Genomic DNA, 27,914 nt, shown 5'->3' with positions numbered 1-27,914 from the left:
TGTGGGACCGCTCCCTGGCGTTGCCCAGCTCTGGTAAAGGATGCTCTCTTCCTAAACCTCCAGAGCGAGGCCTGGGGGAGGCTTTTCTCTCGCGTGTCGATCCTACTACATCTCCCGTCAGGCAGCGGGTTTCCTGTGGCGGCGCGGGCCTTCCTGCGGAGGATGGAGGGCTCGGTGCGGTGCCCGGTGTGCCTGCGGGAGCTGCCGCCCGCCCGCATCAACGCGCACCTGGACCGCTGCCTGCAGGGCGAGCCCGAGCCGGGCGCCTCCCCGCCACCCAAGCGCCCGCGCCTGGGCATCCGAGCCGAGGGGGAGCCGGAGGGGACCCCCGCAGCTCCCTCCCCCGTGCTTTCCCTCTTCCAGAAGGGCGGCGAGCGGAGCGGGGCGGAGGATGGGGCTTGGCGGGAGGCGCTGTCGCAGCGGCTGCAGGGGCAGCCCCTGGCGGAGCGGCTGCGCCCGGCCACGCTGCGGGACTTCGTGGGGCAGGAGAGGGTGCTGGGAGCGCACACGCTGCTGCGCTCCCTGCTGGAGGCGCACGAAATACCCTCCCTCATCCTGTGGGGGCCGCCGGGGTGCGGGAAGGTGAGTGGCAGCCCCCGCGGGGCGATGGGCCATGGGCGGCTGGGAGGGTGCGCCAGCCCCGCGCTGTGTCATGGGGTGCTCGGCCACGGCAGAGTGAACCTCTTTCTGTTCCTGAGCTCTTTACGAACTTCAGGATTGGTCTTGTTTCTGTTCCTGGGCTCCTTGCAAACTTCAGGATTGGACCTGTTTCTTTTCTTAAACTCTTTGCAAGCTTCAAGATTGGACTTGTTCCTTTTCCTGACCTCTTTGCAAACTTCAGGATTGGTCTTGTTTCTTTTCCTGAGCTGTTTGCAAACTTTAGGACAGGACCTGTTTCGTTTCCTGAGCTCTTTATGAACTTCAGGATTGGTCTTGTTTATTTTCCTGAACTCTTTACAAACTTCAGGATTGGACCCCTTTCTGATCCTGAGCTCCTTGCAAACTTCAGGATTAGACCTGTTTCTTCTCCTGGACACTTGTTGGGTTCCTCCTCACCTTCTCCCACCCTCCCCCCACCTTGTCTTATAGAATCATAGAATATAAAGATCCTTTTCTTTCTCTAGGAAGTGAAAATTGTAGCTCACTGAAGACTGGAATAATTTTATACAAAAGTGGCCCAGCAGGTTAAGAAATACTCAAAACTACGTTTGTTGAGTTGTGAATACAGTGAAAAAATCATGGAGTGTACTTTACACCATTGCTCCAGGGTATCATCTGAATGAAAAAATACTCAGAATACTTAAAAAACTGTTCTATCATATAGAATCATAGAATGGTTTGGGTTGGAAGGGACCTTAAAGCCAGTCCAATTCCAACTTCCCTGCCATGGGCAGGGACACTTTCCACCAGACCAGGCTGCTCAGGGCCCCATCCAGCCTGGTCCTGAACACTTACAGAGAGGAGGCATCTACAGCTTCCTTGAGCAACCTGTTCCAGTGCTTCACCACCCTCATTATGAAGAATTTCCTTCTAATGTCTACTATAAATCGTCCCCCTTCCAGTTTAAAGCCATTCCCCCTCATCTTAGAGCTACATGATGCCTGCAAGTTTTCACATGGAGTACAAAAACACAGCCTGCCTCCCAAATAAAATATAGGTGGCTCAGCCCACCACCCCCACTCCCTGCAGCCAGCATTTTGGTATGCACACCCTTGTTGATTTCACAAAACTAAGATGTGGTAAACTCCAAAGCTCTTAACTACAACACAGAACCCTAAAACCAGTGACAAAACAGAACCTTTAAAAATACCTAAGGGGGCTACTGGAAAGCTGAGGAAGGGCTCCTTATTGGGGAGTACCGTTGATAGGATGAGGGGTAATGTTCTCAAGCTGAAAGATTTTGATTGGCTATTAGGAAGAAATTTTTTACTGTGAGGGTGGCGAAGCACTGGAACAGGTTGCACAGAGAAGTCATGGATGCACCATCCCTGGAGGTGTTCAAGGCCAGACTGGATGAGACTTTGAGCAACCTGATTTAGTGGAAGGTGTCCCTGCCCATGTCAGGGGGTTGGAAATGGATGATCTTTAAGATCCCTTCCAACCCAAAACATTCTAGGACCAAGAAAATCGGATGAAATACTGGTAGATTACTAACATATAGCTTACAAATTACTAACATATAGCTCACAAATTTTGGCCCCTGACAGAAGGTAGGTCAGATGTGGAAGAGAGCTAACATCGCACTCATCCACTTGTAAAAAACCTAATGAAACTGATGGGATTTTGCAGGATTTGAGTGTTCCATGCTCTTGTTACCTCTTTTAAGATACTGGGGACTGACTGTGGTAAATCCCAAAAGGTATTGTAATTACAGCACAACAGTGAAGGGATCCACAGCTGTAGTAAGGGAACGGCAAATGAATGTTTCAGGTGTGGTCAGGAGGGAGCAGTCAGTGATCTAAACTTCATTTTGTCCTTTTTCTCTGTATTCCAGATTGGGTGGAGGGAGGGGAAAGCTAAACAAGGAAAATACTCTGTTATCTCAGCTAGTCTAATGTGTGTACAGTGCTAAGTTTTGCAGATTACATGGATAGATAGATAGATGTCTTGGCTGTGTGTGAGAGTGTGGGAAATCTGGGGTAGGGAAAATGGTGACTAATGAATTAATGCTAGCAGAGAAGTTGAGGACACAGCAGCTGCTTGCTCATCTCTACATACTTACTTGAAGATAAGAGACTTGATATGTATGACATTTGAATAATAATGCCAGTTAATCACAGTTAATAAGGAGCAGATATGAGAATAGCTGATAAATAAACCCTCTTAGCAGCGATGCGACAGTTTGTTTAGGTTAGGTAACATAAACCTGAAGAGAACCAACTGGTCAACTTAAATAATTGATACTTTCTATAAAATAACAAGGTAATATCAGAAAGATAGAGATCAGAGGACGTGAGGTAAAGAAGGACTATTTATAAAAGCTCGTTAAAAGGAAGGTGGATTGGCTGAAGCAAGATCATAGAATCATAGAATCACCAGGTTGGAAAAGATCATCAAGTCCAACCATTCCTAACACTTCCTTCAACCATGTCCCTAAGCACATCATCCACCCATTCCTTAAACATCTTCAGGGAAGGTGACTCGACCACCTCCCTGGGCAGCCTGTTCCAGTGCCCAATGGTGCTCTGATGGTCAGAGAGATAACTGGAATTGAATTAATAATAGGAATCTACTTTATTGAATAAGTAACATGTTCAGGGGCCTGCTTCTATATTTATTCATACTCTTCTGCCTTTGGTCTCTTGTTATCTGTGTCAACGCTGTACGCTTGTTCTTTCTTCATGCCCTTTTCCTTAGAAGAAAAATGCTGTTACAAATGCATTGGTAACAAAGCAAAGGCCACATACAGCGTCTGGAAATTAGAACTCAATTCAGTGTCCTTTGGGTTGTGATCTGATGAACCCACTGTCTTTTTGGCTGTGGAAATGAATTTTCCTGAGCTTGTGACAGCTTGCGCTGTATTTCAGGTCTTTAGGAAGCTTCTGTGGTACTAAGATAGGCTTTGAATAGCAGATGATGTTTCATGCCTGTAACAACACAGCTTTCACTCTCCTTTCTCATGACTCATCTTCCTTACCCATGTGTCTTACGCAGAATTGTAGTTCATAAGCTTGCTTCTCACAGAGTTTGAATTCTCCTCCTCATCAGTCATCTGACTTGGCTTAAGACATGAAGGAATAGTTCTACAATTGATCTGTTACCTTTTCCTCTCCAGTACTTAAGCTGTTGGGTAGCTCATCTCTTTTTTCTCTTTTCTGGGATACTCCTTCTCAACAAACAGTTTTGAGACTACTTGCCTTCACTTAGCTCTTGATGGACTATTTGTTCCTGACTGAACCAGAAATTCCTACTGCAAAAAGTTTAACTTGTCCCTTCACCCATGCTTGTCAATATTTCTAGAGTGGTGCTACAGTATGGTTTCATCTCAGGCCTTCTTCCCCATCAATTGTATTGTCTGTCTCGGATAAGTAGCTGAAAGTTCTATGCTTTACTCAGGTATTTTTTATTTTATTATACTCAGGTATTTTTATTAAATCCCTGTCCTTAGAGATTTAACATGCAAGGCAGAATAGTATACGTCAAGATGGAAAAGGAATTCTATGTTTGCCTGCCTGCCTGCCTGCTGCATTCACTTACTATTTAGGTTGTATGTACGATACTGAAAATGCCGGCAAATAAATTCTCTAAGACTCGTTTTGGAGTTTTAGAAAGCAAGCATCCTTTAATTCAGGCCTGGATGCGTGAGGGAATGATCTCCATCAATCATGCGTAGTGAGACAAGAGCTGGTTACAGAATATATTTCCCACTTAAATGCATACGTATAAATTTTCCCAGAAATCCTATGCATATCCTGTTACTTTCCAAGGTCTAATTTTAATGTTATTATGAACTTCACAACAGTCAAATCTCTTGCTTTGGAGCTAGCTTTCTGTCTGACTTTGCATTTGAGATAGAGAAAGACTGCAAACAGAAGTGACTGTAAAAGAAGACACATCTGTTCAGTGCATATCATACTTAACACAAGACGTTCTTTTCCAAAGAACAAACAGGGTCTGGAAAAACACTATTTGAAAAAAACATGCTATAAAAAAAACATGCTATCGAAGGGACATTCTCTCTAACTTTCATAATGATACTGTTACTTAGGTGAAAATTTAACTTAAATTGAAATATTCCACTTTTTGTAATAGTAACTACTTCTTATATCACATGTATGACATGTCTAAGAAAACATTTCTTGAGGAAGTGACCTGAAACAGGTAGAGGATGGGCAGATGTAAAGGAAGCCTGTTGCTTAAGTGCAGAAATGCTTAACTTAGTGCTTGAAACTTGAAAGGTCTTGTGAAGGAGAAATAAGAATCCTCACTGCCTCAGAACCTGGTTGGACTGATAATCGAAACAAACTTCTTTTAAGTACAGTCTTTTTCTGTAAAAAAAAAGATTAATAAATAACTGTACATTATGTAGTTTCATATGTAACAAGCCCACGTGCTAAGCTTTGCCCATCAGAGAAATAGCCTTAAATTAGAGGGTAAATGCTAAAACAGGAGTATAATTAGACATGTTGGTCTAAATTCAGAAATGCTGTGTAAGATCGTCATAGACTCTTTAAACCTCTGCACGCTCCTGTTACCCATGGAATCTGGTTATTGAAGCCCATCTATGCTTGCTTCCATTTCCACAGCCAAATCCCATGCTAACCAACACTTCTTTTGAAAAGGTAAAGCAGGAGTAAGCTTAAAAAAAAAATTGGAAATGGACTTAATCCTTGGGGCCAAATTTGAAATTAATTTATGTATTATTTATCAATCTGGACTTTTCGTGAGAAGTAGCAGTTCAGCAGACCTTTCCTAAGCAAGAAGAGAGTAATCTTGCCCATGAAGCTGCTATAAATGCAGTACTTCGTATTGTAGGTCAGGAATGCTTTTGGAAAACTTTTATTATGAAAATAATAAAGCTGGGTAGCTGAGTAAAAATGCATGTATTTCGTACTGCTCTGCCCAAGTTGATTTCAGCCTCAGCTGCACTTGCATATTTAAGGCAGCAATCAAAATTGAAAAGACAAAATCAGGACACTTCTGTTGAGAGTTTGTTTTCTTTTCAGATTCCACCTGAATTAAGTAGTCTTATTTTAAGGAAGTGGGATCTTTGTACTTCTAATTTACCATCCTCATTTCTTAGGAAGCCAAGGTGCTCTAGATGAAAAGGCTTTGATTCTTTGCTTTTGTTTTTACTTTTGTCACTGTTACATGTTGAACACAAGGACATGTTTTCTGCTTTCAAGAAGCTGACCCAACAGACCAGAACAAGAAACACTGCCTCAAAGAGATTCCATGGTTATTAACTTAGGAACAGTTAACTTGTTCATCCTGACTATGCAAATTCTTTAAAGCCTATATGAATCCTAGTGTAATCCGAGTAAGCTGTACTGTGATTTATGACACCTTAATACAGGGATTTAGATTTTTGCTTGTCTGCCATGCGGCGCCAATTTTAGTAAAGAGTTAGCAGGGGGATACAGCGTAACTTGAGCAGTGAATAATTTTGCTGCCACAGATGCAGTTTAAGCCTTATAAACCTGAACATTCTGTATTTAAATACGGTAAACATTCTCTCTCATGTTTGCTGTTTAGCAAGGAAAAATGTAGGCAGCAAGTATCTGGAACCTGCTCACTGCAAAACATCAGACAAAGAACATTAATGCCTGATTTTCTGGAGTCCACATCGACTACAAAGGTAGAATATGTCATGTTCATAGCAGTGCAAAACATTAAAAACCCTAGTAAGTGGTCTGTGAAGTTTCTATCAAATGTCCACTGAGATTATATTCAATTTCTAAGACTCCCTTGTATTTCTTTTCTTTATTTTTATTTCAGACTTTGCTATATGACGCATTGGAACACGGAGAGCAAGACCAATTTAGAGATTTTGCTCCCTGGGTGTTTATTGTCCCTTTGCTCCAGCATTTTCTGTTTGGCTAATTCAAGTGATTACCTAAATGGCTAGTTGATTACTTGAGTGTATTTTATATTCTCTTATTCACACTGCTTGGGGCCTGATTCGAACCATTTGAAGTAATGAGTTCTTTTGATTGTTACCACGAGATATTTAACTGAAAATGCATGATAGCTTTTACAGTAGCATTGAGTGAAAGTCCAGACAACTCTGAAAAATGGATTTGTCTTTGCAGTTGCCTGGGAGAAGTCTTCAGATACAGTATGCTTGATTTTGCCTCTGCCAATCTAAATCATGAATAACTTAGGGTAGCGCTCTAGGAAGAGAAAACTGGAAGAGAAAATACAATTGTATTTGTAAAGCAGTGGGAATATAAGGAGACAAATCTGCATGCAGCAAATGGAGGCACAGTTTAATTTCAGTAAACATTACGCAATGACCTTGCATCTGTTTGTGCTTGGTCGGACTTGGATTCTGGAAGTGCTGTTATCCACATGCTGTGGCTGTTGTTCAGTGACACCTTACTCCTCCAGTAGTCTCACAGTGGGCTATTTGGGGTGTGAGGAACCAAACAAGATGAGTAAGAATAGCATCTGCCCTTAAATTAATGCCAACTGCCGCCACTTTTGATTGCGTTTATCTCTATAGACAGCGTCGCTGGGCCATGTTCATCTGCTGTCCTGCCAGTTTCCTTTAGGCACAGACCAGCTCATCTCCTGTGATGCAGTGTGGTAGCTTGGGGTCAGCTCAGCAGCGTTGGGTAGGACAGACCCCAGCTTTTTAAGCTGCATCCCAGGGACCTGCTCCCCTGGCTGGCATCCAAGGAAAGATCATGGTCAGAGGGCAGGAGAAGAAAGCAAAACGCCAGTTCAGAACTCAGATAACGTAGTTTAAACCCTACGAGTCTATAGATGTAGCTAGCCCACTGGGTTTTTGTTCTGCACTAGGCTGTCAATCTTTTGCAATCCCTGCGGCACACATAATTCACACTGTGATTTGCTCTGGAACAAACTGGCAAAGTCACTTGATGGGGAAGCCTAGGTGCCAGCTAGATTATCCCTGCTCGGGAATAATCTGTGCTGCACTACAGTCTAAATGCTAGTGCAGAGGTGGGGCAGATCTGCTTTGGTCCCTTAAACATGGTCTAGCAGAGGGTACAACCTTCCAGACTTGTTGGAAGGGCCTGTCCAAGTGCAAGGAAAGCTCTTGCACCAGTGTGCTCACATGAAGTGTAGTGTGAATGTCAACTCCTCATGAAAAGGCTGTGGGGCTGGAGGAGAACATAGAATCATAGAATAGTTTGGGTTGGAAGGGACCTGCAAGATCATCTAGTCCCAACCCCTGTGCCGTGGGCTCTTCAGCACATATTGCAGGAGCTCTCCAACATAACTGCCAAACACAGTGTAGATGTAACCTGAGAGACTGTGTGTTTTCTGTGACTGACATCTACAATGGCTCTTTTGTGAAATGTATGCAATTTAAGAATGAGTAAGGGAAGTCCATGGACAGAACCATAGGCAGATCCCTAAACAGGGTCAACCATATCTTCCACAAGGCGAGGTAAGAATGACTTTTGGTTTCCCAGTCAACTTCTTGACTGGAGTCTTCTTGACTATGATATGACCTTATATGCTGATCTCTTCCCAATTTTTTTCAATTCCACTTTCTGAAGAAAGCTAAGCAGTACTACTCTTTGTTCTTGCAAGAGGCTTTTGGGGAGCTAATGCAGTGGGCGTAGTTTAATGGTGTGGTAAAGAGGTACAAAAATGAAAATACTGCCTTACTTCTAAGCAGGTAATGTTAGTCATTAAACATCAGCATCGATAGGACAGGCTTAATTTGTGCTTGCTTTTTACTATTTTCTTCCTGCCATGGATGTGCAGTTGCATTGACTAGTAGCAGTGCAGAGAATGGGGAAATAGGTTACACTCAAAGAGAGTTGCCCAGTCAAGGAAACTTGTGGATATACAGAAAATTCTTGTCTCCTAGTACAGACATCCAACTAAGTAAAATAACAAGTCCCATTGACTTGTCTGGTGTGACAGTGAGAGGTGTGTGGAGCCAAGCACACTTTGTGGGTTACTTCTATTTCATCCCTAATTCTTATCAAAGCCTGAAAGAAATAGTAGCACATTTCAGAATGACTCTTATGATGGCACTTGTTTAGCTTGTCTTAACAGATAGGTCAGTAAGGTCTTACAGTTTTCAGCATAAAACTTGAGATGAAAGGTGTGAGTTTGGACGCTTTGGTGGATTAATGGAAGAGAACTGAGAATGATTTCTGGGAGGGGCAAGGGTATTACACTGTGAGCTTTGTAAGTTGTAATTTTCAGTGAAGTTAGCTAACGGTTAGTTTGCAGGATCACGCCTATTCTCATTGATGTAAATACTATGTAATTTACCAGAAACAATAGTTCTTCTCCCGGTAAGGAAAAAAGGTAATCTAAAGAAGAATATCAACATGTTTCTATTTCCTCTTCTTGCTTGTTATGCTGATTCTGATACGGATATGGACTTTTTTCTAATATAACAATCAAGCCTACTTGAAAATTTATTTCAGATGATGAAGGGTATTAAGTGTGTTTTCTTCTGCGTGATTCCGTGTCAGATTTTTAACTTTCTTCTTACTCCTCAAATACATTGCTTCTGAATTTCATGAAAGAAACTAGGGATTTAGCATACTAGTTCTTCCATGCTAGTGCCTTCATACCTAGGCTACCCTGCTTAAGTTAAGTCTCCACTGGGTTCTGTGTTGCCTAGGTTGTAACCTGATTGTGACAAATAGGGGTAAAAAAGTATAGCACGTTACTGACTTTTGCTTGAGGTGATAGGAGAAAAAAGCAGCATAAAAAAATTGAGCTCATGGGAAATAATAGGCTTTCAGAGTAATAGGGTAAGTTTGACCTCTGTGTGATGGGCAGTTTGACTTGCTAAATGGTTGATTGTGCACAACAGAAGGAAGAGGCTGTGTACGTGCCTGTCCATGTCGAGCACTGCTTTTGAAAGGCTATGTATGTTATTATTATTACAACCTTTGTTGACCCAGCAGTTGGCAAAGCAAGGGAAGTACATGCCAGCTGAGAGCTGTGCAGCAGCAGTTTTCAAGTAGATTCTTGGTCTATTAGTAACTTTCAAACAAATCTCTTTGTAATTCTTTCTTCCTAAATTAGGGGTAGAAATATGGGCTCCTGAGCATGTGTTTAAAAACAATTCCTCCCTGTTTTTTGGAAACAACGAAACTGTCTGTGACCTGATAAGGCCAGGGTGCAGTATGAGTTACTAGTTCAAGGTGAGCTACAATAAGAATAGCCACAACGTTTTCCCTGCCGACCACTTTTAGAGAAGGAAGAGGTACATTTTTTATTTTTTTGTCCCTAGATTTGATGTATTGGGCGTTTCCATGCTTTCAGTCGTTTTTAAGGCATGGGTACATCCTCTGGGGGTACATTCTGAATCAAGGCTGTTTTGTAAGGAAACAACAAATTTGGTTTTATTTTGTTGGCTTAGTTTGAAAGGTAGTTTCACTTTTGGTTTTGGTTTCCCAGATCTTCCTGATTTCTCTAGGCTTTGCTGCAGCACTTTCTAGCTATCTTTTCAGTCTTGTCTTCTGCAGCAATACAAGGAGTGGAGGGAATGGTGCTTTGAGCTGCAGGGGGTGAAAGAGAATCTGACATGGATGCAGATCTTTTATCAGGACAATCAGGAAGCCCTTACTAAAACTAGATCAAGAATAAATAGTCATACAGGCTCCCCTTTCACATCTTGGGCTGGTTGCCATTTCAAGGATGAGGAGATCCATTAAAGAGACAGAACAGTGCTGCAACACCACTGGGAGCCTCCCTGCGAGAGGATCAGGCTGGCGGCACCTGCTGCTTTAACCTCAGTACTTGGCATATCTTCTGAAGCATTTTTATCAGCACCTGTCCCACTCCTTATTTGCTGGGGCTCTCCTGTCTTCAGTCTCCTTGGCTCTTTCTTTAATAGAAGAGTGAGCTTTATGGCAGTCACCTGTTTTTCTCTAGTATTATTTTCAAAGAGTGATACACCTGTCTTTACTAAGGGGTGTGAAGGAAAGTCTGAAAATTATGTTTGTGATGTGTTCAGGTGTAGTAAACCTTCCTGCAAGGTAGAACCAGAGCTTGCTTATGTACTTTGTTAGGCTCAGTGAATATTCCCTATAAATAAATTGTGATTTGAAGGAGTCGTGTGCAAGGAAAGAAAAACAACATAACTGCTTGCTAAAGCCAGCCAACAGTTTGTTCAATCAGCTGCCTTTTACATCCTCGGGCTAGCATTTGATTGCTGTTAACTATTTAGATCTAAAGCAGTACCTTTTCCTAAGTGCAAGGATAATTTTTCAGTACTAACATTCTCACACTTCTGTAGAAAACTGTTTTCTGGTTAATTTCATTTTTATGTGCAGTGGAAATAAAAAAGGCTTTAATTAACAACATTCTAGCTTTTTATTTCTTAAGTGTGGTTGCACTGTAAACTCTTCTGCAGGTGTCTTGGGGTAGTCTAGCTCTTTATCCATTAACACACTCCACAAAATAACTGCACAGCAAATTACGGTCAGCCGTCTTCCTATTTGGCGAAGATTTCTTCCGTGGTAAAGGCGACAGCTGTCATTGCTGGCCTTTTCAGTATTGAGACTGAATAGGTCTGCTATGTAAAAGTGCAGGCATTAGAAATGCAGTGGTGGAATTGGCAGCTACGTCTAGCAGGAAGTTTTAAAGTCTTCTGTGTGATAGAATAACATGAACTAAAATACCTTACTCTACAAACTGTCAACACTGTCTCCATGTACAGAATATATAGCTTTCTTCTTTACATATTTTCTTCAAATAAGCACTTTCTGTGTCTATAATTATTCTTACAAAGCTTTCTAATATTGCTGTTGCAGACTACACTGGCACACATCATAGCCAACAGCAGCAAAAAGAATGGCATGAGGTTTGTGACGCTGTCAGCCACAAGTGCCAAGACAAATGATGTTCGAGATGTCATCAGCCAAGCCCAGAATGAAAAAAGACTCTTCAAGAGAAAAACCATCCTCTTTATTGACGAGATCCATCGTTTCAATAAATCTCAGCAGGTATTGTAATACACTGCTTTTTGAAAAATGCCTTTGTCAGCACTTCTGTAAAGTTTCCCACTGTGCCTTAAGATAGTAGGTTACTTTGGGCTTTTGATTTTAATGTTAATGTTTTAAGTAAATGAATTAGCGAGAAACATAAAAATTAAATTCCTTAACTTCCAATTAATGTTTGATTATTGTGATTCAAATATTTAAATAAAGGGCCGAGCTATATTTATAGTTGACTTATGTGTTAGGCTTTGTATCACGTTTTTCTGACATTTTATGTCTGCAAAGTCAAGTTAGTAATGTTTGCTGCACACATCTTCATTTCAGTTTATGTCCTGGGTGTAGCATTCTGCATTACCTTTAAAAAGGTCTGGAATGTGAATGTGCCTGGAGTGGATGTGTGTTTTAATGTTGTCTCCTCTTCTCTACAAGAAAATTAAAAAATAAGGCATGGCATGGCACTTTGGAATAAGACATTTCTGCTACCATGACTTGTGTTCTTTTTCTTTTTCCTTAGATATAAATTTGCATTAGTCATACTATGTAAAGCTTGAATTCTATACTACAAGTTGAAGATCTTTATATTGAACCATTCTGAAATCTTCCTATATTTTTCTGAGCTATCGTAAAGAATTATATATGGAATTGTAACCCTGAAGGTTGATTTAAAGAGTATTTAGAAGTAGCCTCACTATTTGTTACATCTGATAAGGCAGTTATGATGATATCTTATGTTTGCCAAGCAATAAACCAAAGTCACATAAATAAACTAAAAATTTGCAGATTTTTGATGCTATTTCTTTTCAGCTGGGTCCCTCTCAGTGCAAACATGAGTTATGAAGGTGAACAGCCTGTAACGTGCTATATGCGCGAAATTAAATCATTTAGATAGCTGAGCAGATGAGCTGCCTTGTCAGTGAGGTTATTTGTCATATCAACAGGGACCCCAAAGATTCACAAGACACAAAAAATGTAGCCTACTCACATGGGATGTTTCAGGTTGTCATTGATCGAGATCAGCTTTTTCTGCTTCCCTCCCATCCTCAGGACACTTTCCTTCCTCACGTTGAGTGTGGGACGGTGACCCTGATAGGAGCGACCACAGAAAACCCTTCCTTTCAAGTCAACGCTGCTCTTCTGAGCCGATGCCGAGTGATCGTCCTGGAGAAGCTCTCCGTTGAAGCGATGGAGGCAATTCTGATGCGGGCTGTCAGGTCCTTAGGAGTCCAGGTTTTGGGCCGGGACGACCAGCACAACAGCTCTGCAACTGGCAGCAGCAGCGAGAGCTCAGAGTGAGTACTTTATGGGCTGCAGGGTGTTAACATACACAGCCCAAGGAATTGACTGCCTGCCAGGGAGAGAATGAAGCAGTTGAGGGGTGGGAAGAGAAACCCTAGCCACTTCTGATAGTAAAGAAGTGGCAGCATATGGCAGGGGCGGGCGGGTGACAGGAGAGAGAGAATTCAAAGCACTGCCTCTCCATCCAAAACATAATCTCACCGTCAGGATTAGGAGAGTGTTTGATACTTGGATCTGTAGCTCCTGACTCACTGTCCCAGGATATTTAAATCTGTTCTGCTGCTGAGAATTTGCTGTGGAAGCCCATAACTGGGTCTTTGTCATATCCTGATGTGTGTTACTTCTTGCTACTGGTTGTAAAAGCATCATGTTACCATTAAGTGGTAGGTGAAGCATCCTCTCTTAAATTAATTTGGAAGTGCCTGACAAAAGTTTGGTGTCTGAGAAATGTTTTTAATAAGATCAGGGAGAATACTACACTGTTCCTCTGTTGCAAGATAAGTGCTGTGGTATGTTTTATGGTATGCTGTGGGGAGAGGGGGCTGTCACCGTGAGGGGTTAGTAGAATGTTTTAAGAGATATTTCATTTTTCTCTGCTCCTTGTTGTCCAACCCAGATACAGTCATACAATCATGTTAAACATGTAGGAGAGTTTTGAAAAAAAAACCAACAAGGTCCAGATTTGTCCATAAGGGATGTTATCTGGCTTCTGAAATTGCTAACTAACAAATAACAATAATGCTTGATACTGTTCTACTTTCATGCAAGTTATTACACTTATTTCATGTTGAGGCTTGCCTGTACTCCTTGTAATTTACAGTGTATTGACATGGTGGTAGTTGGGCAGGCACTCCGTATGAAATAAATGAGAGGGAATCCACTTTGTCCTTCAGCTTAATCACAGAATGTAAGCACTAAGAATCTCTAACCTGAACACTGAGGTCAGGGCAGGGAAGGAAAGCTATTGCCTTTTTTTTTTTAAGGGTGTCCTGCCTCATGGTTTACTCTGTTGTAGCTTGTACATACTGTAATAATGTGAATTTTAGAAGAGAGGGCAGTATTGCATGTCAGTCTTAATGTAATGGCACAGCTGTGGTTGTGGCTATACCCCGACTGGGGTTCGGAGACTTTCCTTTCTGTATGGGATTAAAGCACAAGGCATAGTTTCAGCTGCAGTTGCTGGGCTTTGGGTTTCGCCAGACTCTCCATATCTGTAACCTTCCGTTAGCTATGGATGATTAAACAGCATGATGTGGTGCTTCATCAGACTGAAAGAAGTCTGGCAGGCAGACTGTCAGACTTAAACAGTTTCAGAAATCTATCCGTAGGGAGAGGGCCCCACTCCAATGGATAGCATGGGAACCAAGCATTTAAAAGTAAAAACAGGGTTCAGAATTTAGGAGCCTTTGTTGCAGTGTTGCATTAAGTCTTTCTTGTCTTTCCTGTTGCTGTCAGGTTCCAGTCTGTAGTTGATACATATTGTTGCTGATGAGTTTGGCTTTTTATGAGCCATCCTGTCCCTTACTGTGGTTCTGGTTTTGGTCTCATTGTTAATGCCGCCTTCTTGCTTCAGTGTCTATATCATTTCTGCTCCTTCATTTCCTCTCCACCTACTACTCTGCAGGAGCAGCTGTGTCTCATCTTTTACCTCTTCACCTCCCTGCCCTTATGAAGCCCGACTGTGATTAGATACAAGCAGGTTAACAGTGTTTGTCCTGTCCTGAGGAATAAATGAAAGCCACCGATTACAGTTGAATTGGTTGTTCACTCTGCACACCTTTGTTCCACAGTTGGAAAAGAAGCTGTAAGGCAGCATGTCCCCAAATATGGGGCATGCACACTTTGAAAATGCTGCAGAGATCTAGCCAGAAGTCACAAGAGTTGCATACATGGAATTTCGGTTTTCATTTCCCATGTCAGTCTCCCTTCCCAAAGTACAAAGTGTAGTATGAAGTCCTGCATGTGCTGCTTGGCCTCAGTTTGTCAGATGGTGTTGGTGTCACATCATTTTTCTGACACAATGGCTGACTTAGATGAGATTTTGAAGAGGAGGATAGTTCTTTGTGGTCTCTTATGTTGAGGAATAAGGTGAGGGTGCATTTTCCTTAGTCTCTGTTCTCTGCTGGCATCTTCTGTGTTCAACAAGAATGCAGCCATTGCTGAGTGATTCCATAGGTTTCATCATCTTTTTGCACTTCATGCATGTGCAGTAGTAATCAAAAGGAAAGTGTGCTTTACCCAAATCTGTTTCCTTAAATTTTCTTGGTGGCTTTTACTTATCTTGCTTCTACCATTTCTGCAGATTTCTGATAAGGTTAGGTCACCTGGCTTCTCTTTCATCCCACTGTGGCCTTTTCTTTCTGTGAAGTTCAAATAGAACTAGCAGGAAGTGTTAGGTACATTGGTATTATTTTCTTTCTTATGTCATCGCACTCATAAAGCTTCTTTAATGTTTTTTATATTAGTTACTGGATTTCTTTAGGATAAGGTGTGCTTTGTGTTATATTTTCATCAACTTTGCTACCATCAAATTGTGTCTCTTAGAACCTGCAATAAATTAAGCTGAAAGGCGGGGGAATATGAAAGGAAGAAATGTACTTTTGAAGATGAAAACTAAGGAGGAGTCAGTGTTAAAAGACTTTATGCTGCTGAAACTTTGCTTGTGCATTCTGCAATTTACACTCAGTTTACAAACTGTTCCAAGCATACACTGATATACTACATTTGTACTGTGTCAGTGATTGAGGAAATTAAATTCTTCTTTTCTTGGCTTTTTATTTTTGTCATTCAAGTGCTGCCCTCAGAGTGATATCTCTGATTGAAGTCAGACAGTATGCCGGATTAATGTATTTGAAGTTAGATCGCACAGAAGATGCACAGCTGAGAGAAATTAAAGGATCCCCAGTTTCCGTTTGGCAAGCCCAGACATCATGCAGTTCAGCTTGTTAGTGGCTGTATTGCAAGTACTGACAGGTTTTGAATTCACTGGTTTGTAAATCACAGTGTTAAAGATGGGCTTCATTTCGGTCTTCGGTGTTCAGTATCTTTTTGAAAATTACTCCCTTTTTGGAACATCCATCCAATTTCCTTGCAAGAAATAGAGTTACTGGGATGAGAGGTGACATTCGAAGACAGTGCTGTAAGGCAGTGAGTAATGCATATCACACTGCAGTATTTCAGATTAAGAACAGTATTTACCTGTAAAAGTGCTGCCATCTGTCAAGGAGTGAATATACTGAGAGTGATTGCACTGAGAAATGAAGAAAGTACTGATTTATATGTGAAATAAGCAATGAGTACTTTATCTCATGTTCGGCTCAATTATTTTTAAACCCTTCATCATACAGCTTCTCCTTGCTTGAACTTCCTTCTGTTTACTCTCTGATATTGCTTACACCCCTCTTGTCATTGGATCAAATGCTGCGGTGTTGTACAGGTTTTATGGGGAGTTTCATGTTGGTTCTTGGCACAAACTGTCTTGAGGATATGGAGATAAGGAGGAGTTGGAAGAAGGATTTATTATCCTGTAGTGGTAGTTTTCCATTCCTTAATCTAGATATATCACCTTCAGCTAAGTGAGTGATGGATCCTGAGGCATCCCTTCTGGCTTGTTTATGTTTTTGTCTCCAAGTATCATCGGTTACAAGGTACCAACGTTGAGCATTGGCATCCAGTGGGTGTTCAGCGTTAATTTTGGAGAGTGAAAAAAATACTAGATTGCCTATCTGCAAGAGGATCAGGAGCTTGGGAAGAGGTCAGAAAGGATGGGAGTTATTCTGCCCTGCAGTTCTTGGGTGTGCAGAAGTTTGATAAAGTGTAAGGGTGTGGGGCACTTGAACTTTTGAAGACAGGGTGAGCTTAAAGATCTAAAATGGAGTGAGTGTGTTTTGGAAGCCAAGGTATTGAAATGATTATCATCCTGACATGCCTAGTGAAGTAAAATCATCCAAAAAAATGGAATTTAAGATTTGAATTCCTCAGGAAAATAACTAAATTCAGTTATTCTGAGTATAAGATATTATTGTTTTGAAATACAGACTGTGAATGGAGTTGAGATTATGGAACAAGGAAGCATCATGTTATTTCCAGTCAGTGATTTTCGTCAATATGCTGTACAAACAGCTTGTATGTGGAAATTTTCTCATTTATTCCTGTTTTTTATCATATCATGTCCTGTGTGTCATGCTGTTGTTGTAGATATGGTCTGGATCAGCCTAATACATAATACATTATTTGGAGTTGAATTTCCACTACCAATATGTTGTAACTTGGATTTTATCGTGAAAGTGGACAAGGCCTTTGCGTAAACCAGATTTTCCATACTTTCTTGTGTTTATTAGTGTCAATTCCTGTAATATTAGTTGCTTGTGTTGAGTCAACAGGGCATTTAGAATCCTGTAATGAAACTGAACAGGGTAGAACTCAGCTTTCTTGCCCAGCTTCTAATTAGCAAATATATTAAATGATAAAAGTGCTTTGACGGCTTAGTTTTGGAACAGACTGTTCTTAGCTTCTTGCAAGCATAGTACCTGCTTTTTGGTAGTCTTAACACTTCCCCTTCACTTGTAGTCGCAGGTTGCAGTTTTGGGTATTGATGTGAGGAAGTCTTAAGTGCATGGTGGTGTTCTCTGCAAACATCAGGCAAAGAGCTTAGTCCTTGCAGGTAAAACATCCTCTTCGGTCTGCCCTGCTGGTATATCCAAAGTGTTTGCTCACTGTGCAGCGTGTTTTATTTTGTTCCCTGTTGATGGAGGCTTTAGCAGCAGGCTATCTGTGTGTGTGTAGTGCCTGCTGTGTTTCTCCAAATAGCTTTTTCTTTCTCTGCTGGCTTCTTTCAGTGCGTATAGAAAAATCTGCTGCCCATCTGTAGTGCTGAGGGGGGAACACGACTCCCTGATTTTCATGGAATTTGATGTATGTGCTACTTGACTGAATAAGTCCCTGTGCTGTTATATTCTTCTGCTTCCCCGTTCAAACACAAAGATTGTATTTGAAACACCTTGGAGAAAGTGCAGTTATTTTGGAGTGCCACTGTGTGTCCATGTTATTTTTTTTCTCCTAGCTTTATCAAATACATGAAAAATAAGGAGGTGGAAATAAAAATATGAAGAGATTCTCATGTGTGTATAGATAGATTTATTTTTCCCACAGGATACAATTCCTTCTGCCTGCTCTCTGCAGCATGCATTATGGCCCTAGAAGACATTTGTTGGCGTCTACTTTGCAGTGGTGTGGGCTATGATTAGACATCAGGAAAAATTTCTTCACTGAAAGGGCTGTCAGGCACTGAAAGAGGCCGCCCAGGGAAGTGGTTAAGTCAGCATTCCTGGAAGTATTTAACAGTTGAGTAGAAGATGTGCTCAGGGATATGGTTTGGTAGTGGACAGGTACAGTTGGACTCAATAACCTCAAAGGTGTTTTCCAGCCAAATAATTCTATGATTTCATCTCTACAAGTTTTTCCCTCTTACATGTGGGCATGCTGCAGGGGCATGGTTTAGTCGTTGATAGGAATGGTTGGACTCAATGATCCTGGAGGTCTTTTCCAACGTAGTGATTCTGTGGGCATGAGAGGGTTCAAATACTGACGATTTTTTTCCAGCACCTACAGGGGATGTTTTCGTGTGGCAAGTGCAAAGTGGGTTTGCGAAGAGGAAGCAAGTAATGAAAATTATTGGATACGTGTGTCTGGGAACCCTACATTGCCTTTTTGTACACCACTGGTTGTAACAGTAGTAAATCTTCCTGGTGAATGAAGTGCAGGGCTCTTATGAATCCTTAATTATTTGGCATGCAGAGGCTTCATAAGAAATTGCCTCTCACACCAAGCTCTGTGCGTTAATCCCCACTAATACACATCACTCTTGATTTTCAGTCCAGTTGCTAGAAATGGCTAAGTTAGGGCCATTACTTAATGCCGTGCTTTAAGTCCACTAGCTGCTGTTTCCAAATCAAATCAGTTGTACCCTCTGCCTGTCTTAGCTGTTTCTTTCTTGTCTATGTAACTAAAGTTTAAGGGTTAAATCCTTAACAGCATGCATATGAAATGTGCAGAGGCGAGTTGGTTTGTACATGCCCCAACAGTGGGGACTGCAGCCCAGCAGATGAAAACCTGGAGACTTGTAGACTTTGTTACTATCTCAGATTTTTCACAGCTGCACCATGAGATCTCCGGAGATCATTCACCTGCTGCTGCATTTCTCGCCTCTCCTCATCTTTTTCATTTACATTGTGTGTTCACTGGAGTTTCGCCTTTCTCATGTTTTTGTATGGTCCTGGCACACTTAGAGTAGTAGATGGCAAGAACAGTGACTTGCATGCACTGGGATGCCTTTTCTGTTTAGCAAGATGATTCTTGTCATCCCGTCCATCCCGCACCCAGTGACTAAGTTGTAATACCTGTTACCATTTAAGAAAAGAAGGTAGGATGCATATATGCTTTACAATGTAAACAATCCTTCCAGTTGCTGTTTTTTAAAGAACAGCTCTTGCTGTTTGGTAGTTAGTTAGTTTAGAATGTTATGCTAATTACTTCATACGTCACTACATTCTCTCATGTGCATTTGGGTAACTTCCTGTCTTTTCATTGTCCTTCCAACAAGAAGTTTGAAGTGCTAGCTGTGAAATGCTGATGAAGTAAGACCTTTTAAAATTGAACTGGCTATGCCAGAATTGTGCTCTAAAATCCTAACCCTAGGTTCCATTGAACTTCATGAGATGAGGAAAAATAAAGGGGTTAAATAGATGAGAGCTCCTGCCCTACCTCTTTAATGTGCAGTTGTATGTCACTGCACTGGGACAAGAGGAAGAGGGGTTGGGTCCCACAGCATTCTGCCAGGCTGCACAGTTCTTAATCATGACAAAATGAGTTAGAAACAAAACTTCAACCCAGCTGCCTCTCCACAAACTTTGTAAAGAAATGCTTTCTCTACGGTAATATGCAGGAAGAGGAGCATGATAGGGGCTCACAGTGTACGATTATTCTTTTCCAGATTCCCCGTGTACATAGAGGAGAAAGCTCTGAATACCCTAGCCTACCTTTGCGATGGTGATGCAAGGACTGGACTGAATGGACTCCAGTTAGCCGTTCAGGCCAGATTAGCAGCAGCGGGAACCACTCCTTTGAATATTTCCAAAGATGGTTCTGCAGATGACATTCTAGTAACAGAAGAGCATGTAAAGGAAGGACTACAGCGATCTCATATCCTGTATGACCGAGCAGGTGAGTAACTAAAGCAGTTTCTGACATGCAGCATTCTCTAGAGCTGATAGCCTCTGTTATTTCCATTTCTTCTCCCGCTTTCATGCAGTCTGCTCTGGTGAAGCAGTGTTTGTACTGAAATTTGGCCTAAAATTACTTTTCCTTTACAGTGTAGCAGGCTCACTCAGAAAGCCCTGTAAACAGGATTTTCTCTTACCACTTTGGAAGCGTAGGTTAGTTGAAAGACATATTTGCTGCCCTGCAAATAGCTGTGTGGTGAAATTATTTGTTCCTTAAGGTTATTGGAAGAATTGTCTCCTAAGGTGGTTGCATTGTAAATAGAGGGCAGTAATTTGATGAGGAGATTTGTTCTCAGAGGGTTGGAAATCTTCCATTGCACTTTTGCTACTCTGAAAGTCTTGGAAGCGCTCACGTTCACAACAATATGTTCCGTGAAAACCTGAGCAGTTTGGTTTATTTTTAGAGTTGCTTTTTAAGGTAATGAATTTTGTAGTTTGCTTAGGGCAGGCCACATAAATCTTATTGCATTTAAGGCTTTCTAACGTCATAACCACACCTGCTAAATTTGTGACTTGGCAATGTTAGGCATTGCAGAAGTTGGCCACTATACCATTTTATGTGAGAGGGTTAAAAATCAACGAGTGAATATTAGAAACTAGGTGAATCCCCTTGAACACGCTTGCTAGTTCTTCAGCAATACTTGAATCACGGTGCAGTATAGCGTCAAATTATTATGCCAAGCAGTATTTGGAGAACTGATTGATTTTTGGTTTGCTGCTGTTTCCGATATGCCTAATTAACCGTCACTACTGTGACCTGCAATGAGACATTTCTGGAGGATGGTTGTAACATATATGCCTGCTTGCAGCCTCCTTGCTACGAAGAGGAAATGATGGCTTATTGTCAGGAGACAGTCAGCTGGGCAGATATTAATATGATGGCAGCTGAGAAGTCGAGGGGGGAGAGAAGAAAAGTGTTATGGGGTCTGTGGCAGGAAGAAGTCATGGTTAGGAGGAAGCAGAAAAGCCGACCAGTTTACTGGTGTGAATCTCTTGTGCTATGTAGGTCCTTTGTGCATCTGCTGTCGCCTTGTGGCTGCTGTCACACAGAACTCGTCTGTTAGCTCCCAGCCCTCCTACAGCTATTTTCTGTGTTAGAGATGGCACAGGATGTCCATTCCTGAGGCTTATCTGAAGTCTAGGTAACGTCTGTCAACCCCTTCACCATGACAGAAACCTTTGAGCTCTGTGTAGGGTTTGTCGGAGATTTTTCGAGATGGGTGAGAGCAGTGAAAACTACTTTTTCTTGATTGTACAAATGCCAAAGAGCCTGCCACAGGTATTGTCACAGTAGCAGATTGCCTGAGTATATGATTTACAAAATTCTCTCTCCTCTGTGGAGTAGTCTGTGTCTCACTTGACCACTTTTGTCCATAATAGAGGTAGCTGTTTGTCTTTTTATATACAAAGGGCTTATGGGTAGAGGCTGCTATATAAAGACAGATATTGTTGTGGCACGTTTTAGCTTTGAATGATAGTTGTGGTGGTAGAATCTACAGTCCTCCAGTACAAAGCACTTTTCAGCCTCATAAAGTGGAGGGACGTGATGCTGTCTAATCATGATGGGAGCAGCACACTTTGCAGTGTAGTGTGTTCACATAAAAAGCGCAAATAATGGCATTTTGATTTTTATGTAGGTAGTTGTTCTTGGTCACCTTCTGCAAAATTTGCCAAATATATGTAGTTGGATGCTCTTTTATGTACTTTAAGCAAGTTGTCTAGGAAGGAAATTATTCATAATCCAGTCATTAGGCTATTATTGTGTTCTGTGTGCAGACATGTAAAGACAAGATCTTTGTGCAGATAATGTGTGCATTTTAGCTGCAAGGACAAAGAAACAGCTCCAGTCAAATTTTATTGCCAGCAGCTCTGTGCAGCTCTTGCAGTGAGAGAGGAAACAAACTATTTAGTCATATTTTAGCCTTTAATTGCAGTTTTTTAACTCTTGATTTTTGGAGAAAATGATGAAGCAACCAAATTAATTAAAGTTCAGCTGCAGATGGACAGCAAATAGATTTTTAAGATAGAGTAGTCTTGCCTCTTTTTGTTCTTATGTATTGTGCCTCTCTGCTAACACTGATTTAATAGCAAATACCAAAGATAAATATCAGAGTAATTGCAGGATTTTGTCTCACTGTCTATGTGGTGACATGATTTCAGTTATGGGAAAGACTGGACTTCTGTTAAACTGAAGTTAATTTATTCTATAATCTGAAACACAGTTGTTCCTTTCTCTTCTGTGGAGGAGGAAAGAGAAGATATCTCATACCATAATGTTTTTTGCCAGCTTTATTATTTTCTACTGGAGCAGAATGAGAAGTCTTTTTATCCATGTTGTTGCTCTAGTCTTTCTTCTGTCCTTGTTGATGAGAAGCTGATGTTTACCATTGACTAAGACAGAAAATAATGCGAGTTGGGGACTGTGATATTACTTTTGCCCGCTACCTTATAAATAGTGATTGCTTAAGAAGTCCACATATTAATTAAGGTCAGTGAATGAGGCCTTTTCTCTTTGTTCTACCAATAAGGCTTTGGATAAATCAACATTTTTAACTGGAAAACACTTTGTGAGCCCATGAAACAATTTAGGGGCATAAATCAACACGGTTTATGTATTTGCATACGTTAGATGCTAGAAAATTCTGTCCTCTTGTGTAGTATCTTCTTTCTGTTTGGAAAGGTATTTGCCTTTGTGTGAACTGCATACAGCAAATGTGTTTTGATTCCAAAAACTCCTTAGAGTTTTGATTTCAAGGATCATCCGAGATGCGGAACAGCAGTGACAGATAAGTTGACATTTGTCTCTCCCTCAACTGAGTTGATAAGGCTAAAATCTACATATTGGCTAAGCAGCCTGAGAGATAGAGCTAGTAAATTAAGGTCTGTAAAAACTTCTCTTTTTTTTAACTGCTTCTGGTATCTCACACAGAACATCTAAACTTTGTTTTTTAAAAAAAAACTTAAAACCTCTTTGTCCAGTTCATGTAGCTGTATTTTGCCTTTCATTGAAACTGCATTTAATGTACAACTGCACAGCTTTTCTGAAGAAGTCTAGTGTGTATTGTCATTATGTTGGTGGCTCAGCCACCAACATTAACTTTGTAAGGAAGGGAATTAAGGGAGAAAACTGTCCCCTTCTTCAGCCTGCATGCTTCGAAGTCCCTGCAGGAATGTATCTCAAGTTCCAACCTATCCACTGGATTCCTTCTGCCTCGCCAGCTGGTGTCCCCAAGTATGACACTTTACAGTAGCCCAAACAATGTATAAAAGCACTCCAGCAAAAAAATCTGAGCGAGTGCAACCTCTGGAGATATTTAAAGGCTGTCTTCCTTACTTTTAAGAGACCAAGAGACGCCTCTTCCAAGAGGACGATGCGAGTTCAGCTGCTTGGGTTTACTGCTACTAACTCAAGTGTTATGACAGAGCACAGACATGCTGTTTGTGTTGGCGCGAGTGATGACTACATACCACAGAGCTCTTTGTGTGGAGTCCTATCAAAAATAGCTGCCTGTTGGCCTGCATATGCTGGCAGTGCAGGCGTTGAATTCCCCACTGAACCACACAGCAGCCTGAGCAATGACAGAGGAAGATGGACCCACTTTCTCACCTGGGAGGTGGAGATCTTGCTGGCTTTGAAAGGAGTGATTCCAGCGGTGTGGGACCTTTGGTTTTCAAACTCATGTGTGCAACCTTTTATTTTGCAACACCTGCAAGCAATGGTAATGTTTACTGATACAGTCCTGAGGCCATAAATCCTTTCAGCCGTAGGAAGAAGAGATGTATTAACAGATGGCTGTGCATGCAGCCAGTTGCTCTATGAAATGCAGTTAACCACAAGCCAAGGAATGCCAGACACTTTAAAAAAATAAAAAAGGCAGATTATGTGGAAAGTTTAACAACAATATCACAGCAAAAATACTCTTTACAACTTTGATTATAAGAAAAGCGTAAGAATGAAAAAGAGCTGCAGGGAGAAGAATTGCAAGCAGGAAGGGTCTCATTCAGTGTTTGTAATGTTAACCGTCTATTTAAAACTTCGGCTGTTTTAAATGGCTTTGTTTCTACTTGCAGTCCTTAGCCAATCTTACATTAAACTTTAATGTTAAAAAAAATTCCTTGTAAATAATTCAGTCTTCCCATCCCTTACTTAGCAGTTCAGCATTTCAGGTAGTTGGCTTTTTTGTTTCATTTTGTTCATATTTCTTTTTGTTTGAGCTGCAGAGTTTTCAGGACCTTTCTATTAGAACAGGTGTCAGCAACTGAATCCAGCATTTCATGGGGGTTTGCCAGGGTTGTGTGCTGTGATCCTGTTTCCTCCCGACTGTGTAATGTGCCATCATTGTAGATCCACAGCAACCTTTCCTTTTTTTCCCCCATATAATGCAGAAAATGCATGTCTGATCTACTGCACACTTTATTCTCATGTTTTAGGCAATGTCGAATTCTTTTTACTAAAATATTGCTTGTGTATAGAACCGGGTTTCTGCAGTTCTTCTGTTGCCTTCTCAGGGCTGTGTGCATGTCCAAAAGCGATGGTCAGTAGTAGGTTTGTGCTCATACTTCAGTCTTATATTTATATACAATCTTCTTCTTATCTGTTTAAAATATCAGTATTTTCTTCCTTTTGAAGGAAAGATCATTAGGCTACCAAAAGCAAATTTTTTGCTTTTTAATATTTTAAAAACACCCTCTTCTTCATCTGCTGTTGCTCTATTATGCTTATGTAGTTTGTAGAATGATCCATGTGGCAAAACATGAAGGTGCCTAAAACATTAATGAACACGATAATCACATATAGATGAAAGGAACTTGGAAAAAAAGCAGATTATGCTTACCTGCAGTGATCTGGTAAAATGTATTCTGTTCCCTTAGATGTATTTCACTTAATTTCCTCCAGACAGCCTTGTGTATCTCTTCTCCCCCATTCTAAATAGGAGAAGAACATTACAATTGCATCTCTGCCCTACATAAGTCTATGAGAGGCTCAGATGAAAACGCTTCCCTTTACTGGCTTGGTCGAATGCTTGAAGGTGGTGAGGATCCACTCTATGTGGCAAGGAGGCTGGTGAGGTTTGCAAGTGAAGATATAGGTAAGTATTTGTGATATTTCATGCTGGAACTTTATGTTGAATGAAGATCTGCCAGGCTCCTGGTTCCCAAAGATTGGTGTTTGGAAAAAAACAGCCTCAAAGCTGCTGTGTGTGAAGTGGACACCACAAAATCTTTGTACTTCCAGACAGAAACCTACACATGGTGTCATTGTGATGATTAACTCTTGCAGGAGAAACCAAGGTATTTGAAATTAGGTTTTGTCAGTGTATTAGTATGGATTCTTCTAAACTCTGGATTGTAGGTCACCAGTAAACTCGTGTCACAGAAAATGTATATTTCAGGGATGTCTGGGTTTTTTTTTCAAGACTCTGGAGGGTGAATGCCTACCTTGAGTTGTAAGCCTCAAATTTGATAGCTCCGTAGTTGCAAAGTATCTCGATTGACTTATCCAGAAGAACAGATGTAACAATGCACATACGTGGTGCACATACGTGGTGGGTGAACAGTTATGAGATCTGGGGAAGCTGTGTCTCTGTAGCAGTATTTCCCCATTTCTTTCTCACTTCCTAAAAGTAAGCAAATCATACGCTGGCAGCTACTGCTCAGGCTGCCACCATGTGGCAAAAGATTCAGTCTGTAAATCATACCTACAGTTTAGAACTTTTTTTTTTGGGGGGGGAGGGGGGAGAACATAAGAAAGAAGGCTGTGGATGGAGAGAGTACATCTTATGTGTGCAGGGTATTATACCAGAAGTATCAGCAGCTGAGAAAGTAAATTTGAAATGTGCATGGATAACCTTCCCTCTCATAGGAAGGTGGGGGAGCGGGGTGGAAAAGAAAAAAAAAAAAAGAAGAGGAGACAGTGACCAAAGTAAACTGACTTTAACATGCTTTTATCTGATCCCTTTTTGTAGGGCTGGCAGATCCTCTGGCTTTAACACAAGCAGTTGCTGCTTATCAAGGCTGTCACTTTATTGGAATGCCAGAATGCGAGGTAAAGGCTTCATTAATTCACTGTTTTGAAAGTACTGCAAACTGTAAAACGTAGTTGTAGTTATAAAAATGGAGATTGCAAGGACAAGGCGAATATAGTTACTTGCTCATACAGCATGCCCCTTCTTTGACAAGTGAGAGAACATTGTAGCTCTTAAAATAGATTATGTAATTTGAAATAAAATTCACTGCGTATTTATTGTTAGAATGAGGTATGTAAACTAATGTCGTTTTGCTCTGTCCGTCTTTTTCTTCTCTGTTATAAATAACATTATATATTCTGATAGTCTCAAGTAGCTGTTGTTCTTTTCTAGTAGTGAAAATAATGACAACCTGTGTTGTTGTTAATAATATTCATACTGTAGTAGCAGGCAGATATCAGTTTAAAAACATAACCTCTGTCATGGTGCACAAACAACCTGAATAACAGACCTTTTCCTGAAGAGCCTTAAAGAAGTCATTTAACTTTTTCCCTTTTCTTTTTTACAGGTCATTCTAGCACAATGTGTAGTGTACTTTGCAAGAGCGCCAAAGTCTATAGAGGTATACAGGGCATATAGCAATGTCAAAGAATGTCTGAGAATGCACACAGGACCTCTGCCGCCTGTACCATTGCACCTGAGAAATGCCCCAACAAAGCTCATGAAGAACTTGGGCTATGGTAAAGGCTACAAATATAACCCCATGTACAAGGAGCCTGTAGAGCAGGACTATCTACCAGAAGAGCTGAAAGGAACAGACTTCTTCAAGGAACAAAAAAAATGACCAGCTTGCTCAGAATGTGGTTTGGTTTTATGTCTCAGACACTTGTACTGGGTTGGAAATTCCCCTTAGCGTTTCAGCCATCTGTTACTGTGGTTGAAAGTATTAAGCCACTGAGCCTTTCAGATACTTCTATATCATTCTGGTTTTACTGCTGTTATTCTTATGGTGTTATGTAAATTGCTATGTAAATTAGGTGGTATAGAAATGCAAAAATAAGCTTTATCGGTATAGTTCTGCCACCCTCTGGTTCAAAGGAAGTGGAGAAAAAATGAGACTAGTTCTTGCTGTGAGACAAAGAATATTATCGTGCTGCTTTTTAAAATCAGTATCTATTTCAGATATTGAGAATGTTTATTTTCCTGAAAAATAGTAAATTTATATAATATGGTAAACAATAATTCTGATAAAATATGGTAAACAATATATAATTACAGTGTAATTCTTGCTCTTATGATGTTTCAGAGAAATTTTGTACATTTATTAAACAAATAAAATTGTTTAAAATAGTGAATATGCATTTGTTTAAATATTCTTATGACGCCAGTGTGGTTTGGAAAGTTTGAGGTTCCTTTAACTTTATCATACCTGCTTTCCAGACAAGTTTTAAAGCATTTTGGAAGTAGAATAGTCATGAAAATAACTGATTTTTTTATTGTTTGATGACATTTTGGGAAGTGCTTTTGAAAAGGAGACTCCTGGGAGTGAAACATGCTTATGTATTTCCAGTAACTTTGAATTGGAAAGCTGCAACACACAAATTGACTTAGTGCTGTTATAACAGAGGGTTTGGCTTCCTTTTCCTACTGAAAACATAACCATATCCAAGATAGCTGTTGACTGAACATTTCAGTAATTGGAACATATGGCCCTGATGTTGTCAACATTCCTTCATGTAAGTGCTGATTATTTTTCTTCTCCTCAA

The 27,914-nt window shown here is 40.9% G+C and overlaps 2 protein-coding genes across 2 annotated transcripts in view; one reads left to right on the top strand and one right to left on the bottom strand.

Moving 5' to 3' along the window:
- Positions 1–12,720, bottom strand: part of MYLK4 (myosin light chain kinase family member 4) — an 86,913-nt gene extending 74,193 nt beyond the window's left edge. The window contains exon 1 of the mRNA XM_054058854.1: positions 12,589–12,720. Coding sequence (XP_053914829.1) covers positions 12,589–12,644 — 56 coding nt within the window. The 5' untranslated portion in view covers positions 12,645–12,720. The remainder of the gene's footprint in view (positions 1–12,588) is intronic.
- On the top strand, positions 148–27,472 carry WRNIP1 (WRN helicase interacting protein 1). Its single transcript, XM_054058855.1, has 7 exons — positions 148–582; positions 11,421–11,612; positions 12,651–12,895; positions 19,894–20,123; positions 25,117–25,272; positions 26,149–26,228; positions 26,717–27,472. Exons 1-7 carry the CDS (start codon positions 163–165, stop codon positions 26,990–26,992), a joined length of 1,599 nt encoding a protein of 532 aa, XP_053914830.1. The 5' UTR covers positions 148–162; the 3' UTR covers positions 26,993–27,472.
- Positions 27,473–27,914: the final 442 nt, after the last annotated feature.

The sequence above is a fragment of the Cuculus canorus genome, chromosome 2 (genome assembly GCF_017976375.1).
Source record: "Cuculus canorus isolate bCucCan1 chromosome 2, bCucCan1.pri, whole genome shotgun sequence".
In the NCBI taxonomy this organism is placed as follows: domain Eukaryota; kingdom Metazoa; phylum Chordata; class Aves; order Cuculiformes; family Cuculidae; genus Cuculus; species Cuculus canorus.
Note: the sequence above shows the minus strand (reverse complement) of the source record. Positions and strands in the feature narration are given on the sequence as shown.